Source organism: Aphis gossypii, chromosome 2 (genome assembly GCF_020184175.1).
Source record: "Aphis gossypii isolate Hap1 chromosome 2, ASM2018417v2, whole genome shotgun sequence".
NCBI lineage: Eukaryota > Metazoa > Arthropoda > Insecta > Hemiptera > Aphididae > Aphis > Aphis gossypii.
In genome coordinates this window covers 47,127,369-47,139,351 of record NC_065531.1, presented here as the reverse complement: position 1 = coordinate 47,139,351, position 11,983 = coordinate 47,127,369, and the positions used below count along the sequence as shown (strand labels likewise).

Genomic DNA, 11,983 nt, shown 5'->3' with positions numbered 1-11,983 from the left:
GGATGTAAAATAACTTCCCTCCCCCTTGAAATAACACCATTGAATACTGTATGCATCTTACACAATATATTAATAGGTATTAGAATATATTATGCAAACTTTATGCTTCATTGCGTAGTGCAGAAATTATATTTAATTGAAATAATAGACTTAACTTGCTTCACTATCTATACTCCTCTCGAATTGATCGAAATAGAATGATAAATCAAATCACGTGATGCAATTAGATATATTAAAAACGGTATGAACTTACTTCTGTGATAACTAAATATATATATAAATATATATATGTATATTCGTATGAAGATTCTTTGGAAAACAAGGTACAAATGCGAAATCTAACATTTTTGTTCTAATTAAAATAAAGTGATTAAACATGTTGTATATTTTTAAATTAGATATACATTTTATTTAACAGAGTAAATACATTATTAATTTAAAAAACATGAGATCAATATTTACTATATTAAAACTAACTTATTAATTGTAGGTATATGAATACAATTAATTTTTGATGTTTTCATCAAAAAAATTATTAATGAAAAACAAATATTATTACATTAATACATTAACCCAACATAAATAGTAAATTAACATTATTAGATTTAATTTTTACTGAATAAAATGAAACAAAATAATTATTCTTAAAACAAAACATAATTAATAATTATTATTTTAATCACAATTTATCTATTTCGTAGGTAATTAAATTAAATATCGTGATTATATAACATATGCAGTCATAGTATATTACAATTTACATTTAGATACTTTCAGTAATCGTTCGTTTTATATTCACCATCCAATGAGATGCCCCTTTAGTTTGAAGTTTTCTAATTATATTCTTAAAATAAGCATACCAAGTAAATCCAAATGTAACGCTTAAAAGTGTTCCTAAGTAGAAACCATCTACTGTTGTGATACAATCACCTCCGTCCGCTTCACATGTCTAAAAATGTTAAAAACACAAAACAAATTTAAATTAGTTATAAATTATCTATTTTCCCATATTATATTTATTATGTTTATGTGTTCAATATTATTATTTAATATTTATTGATAAAATGATATTTAAATATTGAAAAGTAAAATAAATGTTTATTATCATCACGTTATACACCTACTATATAATATTATGTATTATATTTATTGAAATTACGTTTTGTTGTCTATGTTTTAGATACATAAAGTGTTTTTTCTTTAAAACTAACAAATACATTTGATTAAATTATTAACTTATGTTTTTTTTCCAGTTTTATATTAAATATTTGAAAAACAACCAGTCAACCAGGTACAAGGTTTATCCAGTAATAATACATACACTAATAATATAAACAGATATAATATTTTCCTTTCCCTCTTCACAACTCAAATATACAACCATCCAAGTCAATACAAATTAATAAATCTAATTATAATATTACATGTATGTAAATTTAATAGCTATATAATGTTGTCTTACGTTTTTATAATCTAATGTGGAGCAGTAATTAAACGGATCGAAAGAACATTTTTTGAATGTTAGTAAATCAATTGCTCCAAGTGCAACTGTGGACGTCCACGTAGCACCCAAATTTGTAACTGTGTTTAAAAATGTTATGTAAGTACCACCAAAACGAGGGTCACTTATCCGAGAGAAAAAAGCTAACACCGCAACAAACATGATGTACGATAGGATCTACAAAACAAAAGATTAAAAAATATATTACTATTAAATTTATACTTAGTTAATATTATATCAAATTATGTTGTATAGTTGAAATTAAATCACAAGTATAAGTAAAATAAGTACGTCATAATTAGTTGAAAATAAGCTGATTTCTTTGTGGATTTTTTGAGGAAATAATTTAAGAAGTACACACGAAACTAGGAAAACTAGTTCATTTTTAAACTTGATTCACTTTTTAATTTTTATTGAGTAAATCAGTACTTATAATATAAATTAAAACTTTTTATAACCAAAAAAAAAATATAAAATTATATATTTTTAAGAGTTCGTTGTACATTATAGGAAAAATAGGAACATTAAAACAATTAATTTTAAATTAAGATAAGGTTTAAAAAAATGACGTTATTTTTTTTAATTGCAATTACTGATATCGATAATCGAAATATTAATAATTATAACTGAGTCATTTAAGTGAAATGTAGAAATTACATATAAACATTTTGTTTACTTACCTCGTCTACAAATAGTATTAATATTAAAACAACATAGTAATACATCGGAATATTTGTGTTTCCGTCGTCATTATTTATCAACATTGGAGTAAAGTAAACCAACAAGATAAATGTTAAGCTCCAGATTAACCTGAAATTCATGAAAATATTACAGTGTATTATTGTACACGCGATTGAGAAAAAATACCAATTGTTAAATTAAATTTATAAAACAAAAATCAATTTAATGTACCAACAGGCAACAGGCCACGATAATCAAACCAACTGAAATATTGTCACAAAAGTTAATTATTCATTGACGGAATATTAGAATTTTATGACGCTAAAAGATTATGAAATAAAAATAAAAATTACTATAGATAATTCAATTTACTTGAAGAACAAAATATTATATTACGCGATGTATACCAATCCGGAAATTAACGCAACAATTTGAACAATATATCGTTCAGTTGGTACATTTTTTATTTTTTTTGTTATTAACAATGTTACTAGATTAATAATTGTAATATTTATTTACTTCATGGCTATCGAATTTAAATAAATGCTCATTGGTTTTGGTCCAGAAGTGTACTTTGCTGTTACTAGTGGTATAATTATTTTCACCACGAACATACCTGTGTTAATGACAGTGATGTCATCTTTTGAAACACCAGCATCAACGAGTTCCAAGTACGTCACAGTATCCGTTACAGAAAATCCAACCTACATAATTTAAATTAAAACAGTGATGATACATTTCTATGTGCAGGTATACGTATTTTTTTTACAATTAAGTACTTAAAAATGATAACTTAATAGTTAATTTTAAATATTATGAAATTATAAATTCGGATGTACAACAGTTAGGAAATATATTGGTTTTCTTGTGAAACGTGTAAAACATATTTTATAATTTACCTATATATCATATACTTTTATATTTATACAGTTGTTGAAAGAAATAATTTAAGATTTTAAGAATTTAATCAGCATCACTTATTAAATTTCCCAGTTTCGTCAAAATGAAGTCATTACCTCAATGGTGAATACTAAATTGAGAAAAAATATAATCTCATCTTAATATCTTATGCCTATTTTTGAGTAAATTAAACAAAAACCTGATTTAATTTATTAAATAACAATGTATTGAATCGTGTGCCACGAACGATAGTATCTTAACTCATAGAAAAATAAAAGTATAAAAAAAATCTTCAATCATATTTACCTTTGCTGTTAGCAATGCTACTGCTAATATCCGAATACTAGGTAGTTTTAAAATATCGCACAGTAGTGAGTAGTTTTGGGTGACGTTAAGTTTCACATGTTCAAACTCTAATCTACAATCATTTTCTTTTTTGAATATGGCAATTAATGTCGTCACACAGATAAATATCAGGCCCCAAACGTATAGTACGCCTAATTAACAAAATCGATTAATTTCTAGTACAATTCCGATACTTATCAAATTAAAATAAATTTCAAATAATATACACATTATATGACGTGTCCAAATAAATTTTAAACTAAATTCACCAATTAGTAAAATTTCATAAAAAATATTCTATATGATATATACCTACTTCAAGGATTTTAAGTAGAAATATTATGACTAATTTTAAGTGACTAAAATAAAAAAGATATGCATACATTTTATACATTTATAATAGGTAATAGCTTAAAATATATGTCACTTAAACACATTTTTATGGATAATCAATGTGTTAGTTGTTGATATTCTATCGAATTGCTAAAATACAAATGTCAACAAATTTAATCAATTATTATTACTTTTCATAGTCACTAATCCTCCCGAAGTGGGAGTATCCCGTAAATATTTATTGCAGAAGTCTTCAGATGCAAACAATATCGGGAACACGGAACCTAACATGATACCAATTGCTTGTCCAGTAGTATTACACGTAGATGCATGTCCTACATTGTTCCTGTACAAAACAGAAATGTTTTAATTTGAACTATTAGTTAACGTGAATTCAAAGTATAAAACTCACTTTTTTAACATTGTTAGAGCCCAACTATCGACAACTATATCTTGCGTGGCGGCTAGGAAATTAGAGATTAAGAACATACACATCAATATAACGATGTTTGGCGTTCCCGTGTCAGGCAAAAAATTGTCGATTTCTTTAGCCATATAGAGGAAGGATATTCCTGTTTAATACACATCATTATATACATAACTATATTAATAAACATATTAAACTATGGAAATATATGTAACCAATTTGGCAATATCTATTTATATAAATTGATTATGTATATATATATACTGCCACAATTAGGATTTTTGGTCCCAAGAAAAAGTGACATTAGTTTTCTAATTAATTTTCAAATACATTGTTACCTCTAAATGTATTGTATAAAATTAATTTTACAAAGATTCATTCTGTTCATTCTTCTGATACTCATGAAACTGTATACATAGTGTGTATAATTATATAAATAATACATATTAAAAGAATGTTTGACGTATGTTTTAAATAGACATATGCCATATGTAGGTATTACAGCGCATAGTATTAGAAGTTATCACATTTAATTACACAGTAATAATTGATAAATTATTATGAAATTAAAATAAAATCAGACTTGAGCACTTGTAATTGAAATGTTTTTCACATTAAATGGAAATCAAATGAAATAACGTTTGAACTTAAAAATATTACATCTATATACATTATACATTTCCAATCCCAAATGGATATTAGATATGCATTAGGTATGTGCAAGGCTGTGAATTTAATGATTTTACATACCGAAGAATTTTATTCCGAATTAAAATTAATTGGGACACATTTATTCAACTATTCTAAATACTACATACTATAATACACTACTATACATACTATTAATTTGTATTTTTTTGAATGTTTTAGATGTTAGTGCATAAATGTGCTTTTTTTATAAGATTTTATTACATTTTTGTAGTAAAACTATTATTTATTGCAATTGGATAAATTATAAATACCTATTTATAATAATTAAATAACGATTTTTAGTGCAAAAAAATGTATTTTTCATTTTTTCTAAACATTGTTTTTTATAAAAATACTATCTATCTATTTTTTCTTCATAATGTACGTTTATTGGATTGAATACATATAATTTAATGTATTTACTACATACATTATACAATACACATTAGACATTACAAATAAAAATATATATATTATATATATTATATAAAAATATAAACACACCCATTTATGAATTAATTTTAAATAAGCTTAATGTTTTATACTATTTCGCATATTTTGTAATTTTAAGTATAAGTATAAAAATGCATATGCCTATACCTAGTACCTACTTATGCTTTTTTTGGTGCATTAAATTCACAGCCTGAATTTTATTATATAATTCTAAATCTAGTCATAAATAATTAATGCTTTTCAACTGAGATCAGTTTGAACATTTAAATTATGACCTATAATAAAAACAGATGAAAAACTATTTCTTTTTATCTTCAAAATTTAAATAACAATTTTTTTTAATGATATTAATTACCCTGCTAGTTAAATTATACTCATTTATTGTAAAGCAATATTTAGAAAATTAAATTTATTACCCATTAAGTATTGTACTGGAATGAGCCAAGATTTTCGCCTTCCTATTTTTTGTATATAAAGTGCGTCTACTAAAGGAGCCCACAACAGTTTTAAACTAAATGGCCATCCAGCTAAACTAAATAAAGCCTAAAAAAAAATACAAAAATATTTTAATTATATAACATATAATATAGTATTTACATAAAATTTCTTGGATCCAACAACAAGTCTAATATATAATATACCTTCGATATTTTGGATTTTATTGTATTAATTACCTGATCTTGGTAGGATATATCATTCTGGCTTTGCAAAAGTATTGGTATAGATGAAGTAAGACCCAAAGGGAAACCTTGCATAGTATACAGTAATAGCAGCAGAAAAAAATTTGACCAGTCTCCTTTAAGATTTGGCTTAGAAGAATTTGAATCGTACCCAACTGTAGATTTTTCCTTTTCATTTTCATCTATGTTTGACGATATCATTTTTAAACACCGCATTAAATGAGGTTTTCTTTCAGAATACGTAAAATATAGTAGCACTTATTGTTACAGTTTACATACTAAAGAGAGAATGAATAGATGTCTTTTGGTTATTATGAAATCATAATTTAATGACTTATAGTATAATCTTAATTGCAGCAATTAATTCACATAAAAATAATGTATTGTAATTAATATATATATATATATATTTAAAGCTAATCTTAATGTGTTTGTATTAATGTATTAAACACGGAATTGAAAATATATTTTAGAGATACAAAATAATTTATAGTTTCCAAATTAAATTTTTAATTAAAATGATTAATATTAAATTAAATAATATTATGAAAAAGATATATTTTTATTTTTTGCTTAAAAGAATTGGTACCTACCCGGCTACCCATTAACGATATAATATTTCTATAAAAATTAAAACTATTAGGTAAATTGGATATTTTAATATGATAATTATAATTTTATAAATACAGCCGAGTAATTTATATTCAATGAAAACGTTTATTTTTAAGTAAATTATTTTAAATTTATATGATAAATATGTTATTTTAGATTATCAATAAAACAGTATAATTTTGATAAAGATAATATATTTGAATATTATTAATACATTTTAAATAATTTTCGATTAAAAAATGTGATTGAATTATTTTAGTGGCTTGGTGCTTTATTTAATGCTAAATTAAACTCAAACATTATAATTTTAAAACCGTTTCTAAGTTAATTTTAATTTATTAAAAATTCGTTAAGTAAAACGATAAAATCAGATTTGGGTTTCAGCCGTTAAACCCAATTAACAAAAAATGTGTTAAATACCTACGATAAAAATAATTTTGTAAAAATATATTAAATTGTAATCTAAATAAATATAAATAATTATATTATACATTCGATTTATTCAAATATATGTAATATACATTTTATAGGTAATTTTTTATTAAAAAATATTTTTGATTGTGTTTGGTATTTAGGTGAAATAGATGGATGTTGAGAAAGGTATAATACATTTATATAACTTATAACTAATAAGTTATAAGCTATTTTTTAACTCGATAGGACGTTGGTAAATCATAGGTTAACTATAATGCTTCTATCTGTTATTGGTATAATTAAGCCGTTAACATCTAGTTCACCAATTCAATATTGGATACTTTATTAGTACCTATACTTTTTTTCTGAAAATATGCAATTCGATATTTTATGTGTTAGGCGATAGATAACTGAATTTACTGTCGTTTTCAACGACAAAAATTTTAATTAACATACAAAAAAATTTTAAAAATGAGTTGGACCGGTAAAGTTTTACCGTAATTTAAATACCTACATTGTTCAACGAATGTAATACCTAGCCAATAAGTTTTGTATATTTTTATAATATTATGCTAGTTCTAAATGTTCTAATAATATAGTATACAGTTAAAACTATGAAATATTATTAAGTATGATAACTGATATTCATTGTAAGGACTGAACTCAATATATTATTATGATCGTGTGGACTATGACCAAGCATTCGACCAAAATTCAAAAAATGACCTTCAAAGACTATAGGTATTTAATTCCTAATTTAGTATCTAATATTATTCCTATACATTGTAAATCAAAATCTGTTTCTTTATAATGACATTGCAAATTCGATAATTATTACACACTCATAAATAAGTAATAACTATCTACAATATCGTAATAAACAGTCATATGAATACCAACCTATAAATGGGCATATGGCTATAATACAATAGGTATATACGTTTATTATAATATTATATGGATTCTGTCTCTGGTTCGAATGGTTCCGGATATTCCGTGAGATTTGTCAAGACGTTATCAATCCTGGAAAATGTATTAATCAAAGCGCATGCGTAGAATATAATACGTTTTTTTTACCCTGTGACCTACTCGAGAAAATGATATTGCATACCTAGCAAATTGAGGGATGTCTTCGTTTTGAATGCCCGAGTGAGTGCAGTGAGCAAGTGACAACGCTGGGTCCTAAATGAAATAAAATGCATTTTTTTTTTTAAATACCTTACCCATATAAATCCAGTTCTATAAAAAAAAATCCAATTCCCCACGCATGCGCTTTGATTAATAAATTATCTGGGATTGAAAACGTCTTGAAAAATCTCACGGAATATCTGGGACCAGATACAGGTTATTATATAACAGGGGTGGCCCAACCACGTCTCGCGAGCCGCATGCGGCTTGCCACATATACTTTTGCGGCTCGCATCTTATCGTACCTAACATTTTTATAAACAATTTTTTTTAATATGAATATATGTATTATATAATAATATGATGATCTTCTTTTTTTTTTTTACATTTATTTTGGCTCTTCCATATTTATCAATACATTTGGTGGCTCGCGAGTTTCTTCTCGCTGGCCACCCCTGTTATATCCTCCTAATATAACTTTTGAACTATTATTTATGAACCTAAAACGCATTTACTATGAGTTATAAATTTATGTAAATTAACTATTTTATTAAACTAGTTCACTGGATGCATCGCATTCTTATTAGAAAAATAAATTATAAGTATCCTTTAGAAATAGAGTCGGGAGTCTGAATACATCATTACTGCTAAGAATTGTTTATTTGTATACAGTTATTTCAAGTTACAGAGTAAGAACGTAGTTTCTAGGAGTTTTTTTTTTAAAAAATTTATAGTAATATTTGTGTAAAAATATTATTTTAGTAATAGAGTGAATAGTAACACTCATAACGATACACAAACCTACAAATATACCTATATATATAATATTAGGTACAACGTAAAAAGTTTACTGCAAGTACCTAAGTTGTATTTAATATAATTAAGTATTTATCTAAAATTATTTTTATTTACTTGTGACAAACGTCATCATTATGAACTTGTATGACTTCTTGCATCTACATTCTACTCCTTGCTTCAATAATTACAGTCAGTACATAAGTTAAAAAAGTGATCGACACGTCCATTCCACGCCGACAGCTAAGCGCAACGTCAATTTTTGTATAATACTATAATATTTAATTATTTTCACATAATAATATGTATTTAAATATAGGTACGAATAATATTGTGTAGTGTTCACGAATACCTACAGTTGATATGAAATAATGTATGTAAATCATCATGTCCGGCAACGCCTAATTTTGTGTCTGTGCATTTTGTTAATATTGTTATTTTATTTCATTCCTTAAAAAATGTTACATTTTTAAGTGCAATCGGGTGCTCTCCTCCAGTTATCCTTCCACACGGTCAACATCCAAGGTCATTGTTACTTACCTTGAATCACCGTTTAATAGTGCACTCGCTACCGCCTGGTATATGTTTAAGTATAGGTAAAGTTAATAAACGCGATCCGGATTTTATTCTTTCGAATAGACAACGCCCTTTATGTTAGGTAGGGGCCGGAACGCCCGGAACACCCACCCCAGGATACCATAGTTAAGTTTAAGTACTAGCTGCTTATATATAAGGACCATGATACCTGGCATTGGCATCACACACATCACTCATATCCCAAGTACACACATCGACCATAGGTTAAAGTTTGCAGATCCGTTGTAGACAACGCAAGAAGAAACCACCAAACACGAAATGGCTTCTTTCAAGTATCTGGTAAGTGACTAACATAATATCAGAGCTTAGGTGTTATCGAGTAGTGTCCATATCGTTATATTGTACGACTATATAATATATAGTAGATACCTTTCTGTATAGTTTCAATTTACAACTTTATGGTTTTCGATAGATTCTAATAAATTCAAATTCCCTTCATGCCAGTTATAATAATGAAATATTTTTCAAAAAGTTCTCGATTCCTGAACTATTATTGATTTAATATAATTTTTCCTTGTTGGATTGTGTTTGTTTCAATCAAGCAACATTAAACAAGCTGAAGGTACCTTAAAATAAAATTAAAAATTATGTGAGATAAATTTTAACAATAATTATCATTACCTACAAAACTTACAATTTTAACCAGCTCTTTGAAATATTTTAAAAAAATTCGACTACCTAATGACTTCTATCAACTACCTATATAGTTTCTGTTATAGTATTGCTATCGCGTCTAAGTAAAAACATCGAAATATTTTATATGTGTGCTGGTTAAGTTGTAATTTTTTTTTATCGAACATGATATAATTTTAATTATTAATATCCACTGTAGTGTATACACCTACCTACACACATAATAAGGTAATAATAATTTTCAAGCAGTGAATCATAAAAATACTAAAAAGTGAATAACAATTCGCCTTTAATATTGTTATCTGTTTAGTATTTATACTGACTATATTTTACTGTCTTATTACATTGTGATTCGTGGTTAAAATTCTTTTTCATTGTATATTTTATTCCTAATAACAAATATAACAAATCCTAATTATATGAAATATTATTATTACGCTTTTCCGTCCTACAGATATTCATCACCTTGGCCGTGTACTCCGTTTTCGCCGAAGAAGGAGTAAGAGAAAAGAAACACGCATACATTGCCGCTGCCCCAGCTCGTAAGTGCAAATTGTGTAAATAATTTTAACACGATAATATCTATATACAGTGATCTATTTAACGTAAAATACTCATTATTTTAGAAAATACTAATGTTTTAAAAAAATTTTTTTTAAGTCGTTCCAAAAAAATACATTTTATTTTATATTCTAAAAGAAGAATATTACTTAAAGTATTTCAATCTAATATTTCAAAGAAGTTTTTTTCAAGTATTTAAAGTTTTGATGAGCGGAGTATAGTAGATCAATACTTTGCAATACGCTCTTGTGCACTCCACTCTACCCATCGAAACTTTAAATACTTATTACTTATAGCTGATAAACATTAAACTACTCATCACAAATTCGATGTTTAATAATGAGCCTTAAGTTGTACAAATCATTCGGTATATATTTATTACTTATATGTATAGGAATTTTCGTTAAAATCAAGATACATCCCGCAGTAAAACCAATTTAAATCAATATGTAATACGGTGACGTTAATCGACTTTTTTTGTCCATAGCGATTTTGGGTTACTCTGCCTCAGCTCCTGGATCGTTTTCATACGGATACTCTGATTACACCAGTTATCCATACAACTATGCTGTGAAAGCAGCTGCATACCACGCACCCGCCGTATATCCAGCAGCAACATACCCCGCAGCAACAGTTTATGCCGCTCCAGCATATCCAAGCTACCACAAAGATGATGGCAAATACTGGCCCGGAAAATACGAAAAGACTTACGTTCCAGCACTTCCAGCCTACAAGGCAGCATACCCAAGCTACCCAGAAGATGACGGAAAATACTGGCCCGGCAAATACGAAAAGACTTACATCCCTACCTACCCAGCCTACAAGGCCGGATATCCAGTCGCTTATCATTACTAAACACTCCCACAACGATTCTCAACCTTCCATTAACTCGTATAGTTTTTTTATACTACTTTTAACAATAAAAATGTGATCTTACTTTCGTCATTAGTCGACTTTGTTGTTATTTATCTCCTTATCTAGGTTGTGACAAACAAATTACAATATAACATGATATTATTATGTCTATTTATGATTTATGTATAAGTATGCAGTACGCACTACATAATCAACAATCACCTATCAGTCTATAGTGCGATCTATGACCAAATATTCATTGAATATTAAGCAATAGTGTGACTTGCCGATAGCGATAATACATACTGATAGGTATTATAATATTTTATAATGTACAGTCTATGATACGCAATACGGCATTTTTAGTAGCTATTTTCA

At 26.6% G+C, this 11,983-nt stretch overlaps 2 protein-coding genes across 2 annotated transcripts; one reads left to right on the top strand and one right to left on the bottom strand.

Moving 5' to 3' along the window:
• Positions 1-491: 491 nt before the first annotated feature.
• On the bottom strand, positions 492-6,327 carry LOC114121567 (acetyl-coenzyme A transporter 1-like). Its single transcript, XM_027983981.2, has 9 exons — positions 6,005-6,327; positions 5,747-5,873; positions 4,173-4,332; positions 3,952-4,106; positions 3,389-3,579; positions 2,702-2,886; positions 2,182-2,311; positions 1,463-1,678; positions 492-949 (listed from the first exon to the last, which is right to left on the bottom strand). The coding sequence occupies exons 1-9, from the start codon at positions 6,224-6,226 to the stop codon at positions 764-766; spliced, it is 1,572 nt and encodes a 523-aa protein (XP_027839782.2). The 5' UTR covers positions 6,227-6,327; the 3' UTR covers positions 492-763.
• Positions 6,328-9,667: 3,340 nt separating this feature from the next.
• Positions 9,668-11,695, top strand: LOC114121563 (adhesive plaque matrix protein-like). Its single transcript, XM_027983974.2, has 3 exons — positions 9,668-9,835; positions 10,644-10,731; positions 11,238-11,695. Exons 1-3 carry the CDS (start codon positions 9,815-9,817, stop codon positions 11,603-11,605), a joined length of 477 nt encoding a protein of 158 aa, XP_027839775.2. The 5' UTR covers positions 9,668-9,814; the 3' UTR covers positions 11,606-11,695.
• Positions 11,696-11,983: the final 288 nt, after the last annotated feature.

Bases quoted from the DNA above. Each gene is read 5' to 3' on its own strand.
- LOC114121567 (XM_027983981.2), bottom strand. From the start codon at position 6,226: ATGCGGTGTTTAAAAATGATATCGTCAAACATAGATGAAAATGAAAAG. The intron at 2,887-3,388 runs GTAAATATGATT...TAAATTATGTAG, and splicing joins TAGCATTGCTAACAGCAAAG to GTTGGATTTTCTGTAACGGA. The intron at 2,312-2,701 runs GTAAATAAATAT...CATGAATTTCAG, and splicing joins TTAAATTCGATAGCCATGAA to GTTAATCTGGAGCTTAACAT.
- LOC114121563 (XM_027983974.2), top strand. From the start codon at position 9,815: ATGGCTTCTTTCAAGTATCTG. The intron at 9,836-10,643 runs GTAAGTGACTAA...TCCGTCCTACAG, and splicing joins TGGCTTCTTTCAAGTATCTG to ATATTCATCACCTTGGCCGT. The intron at 10,732-11,237 runs GTAAGTGCAAAT...TTTTGTCCATAG, and splicing joins CATTGCCGCTGCCCCAGCTC to CGATTTTGGGTTACTCTGCC.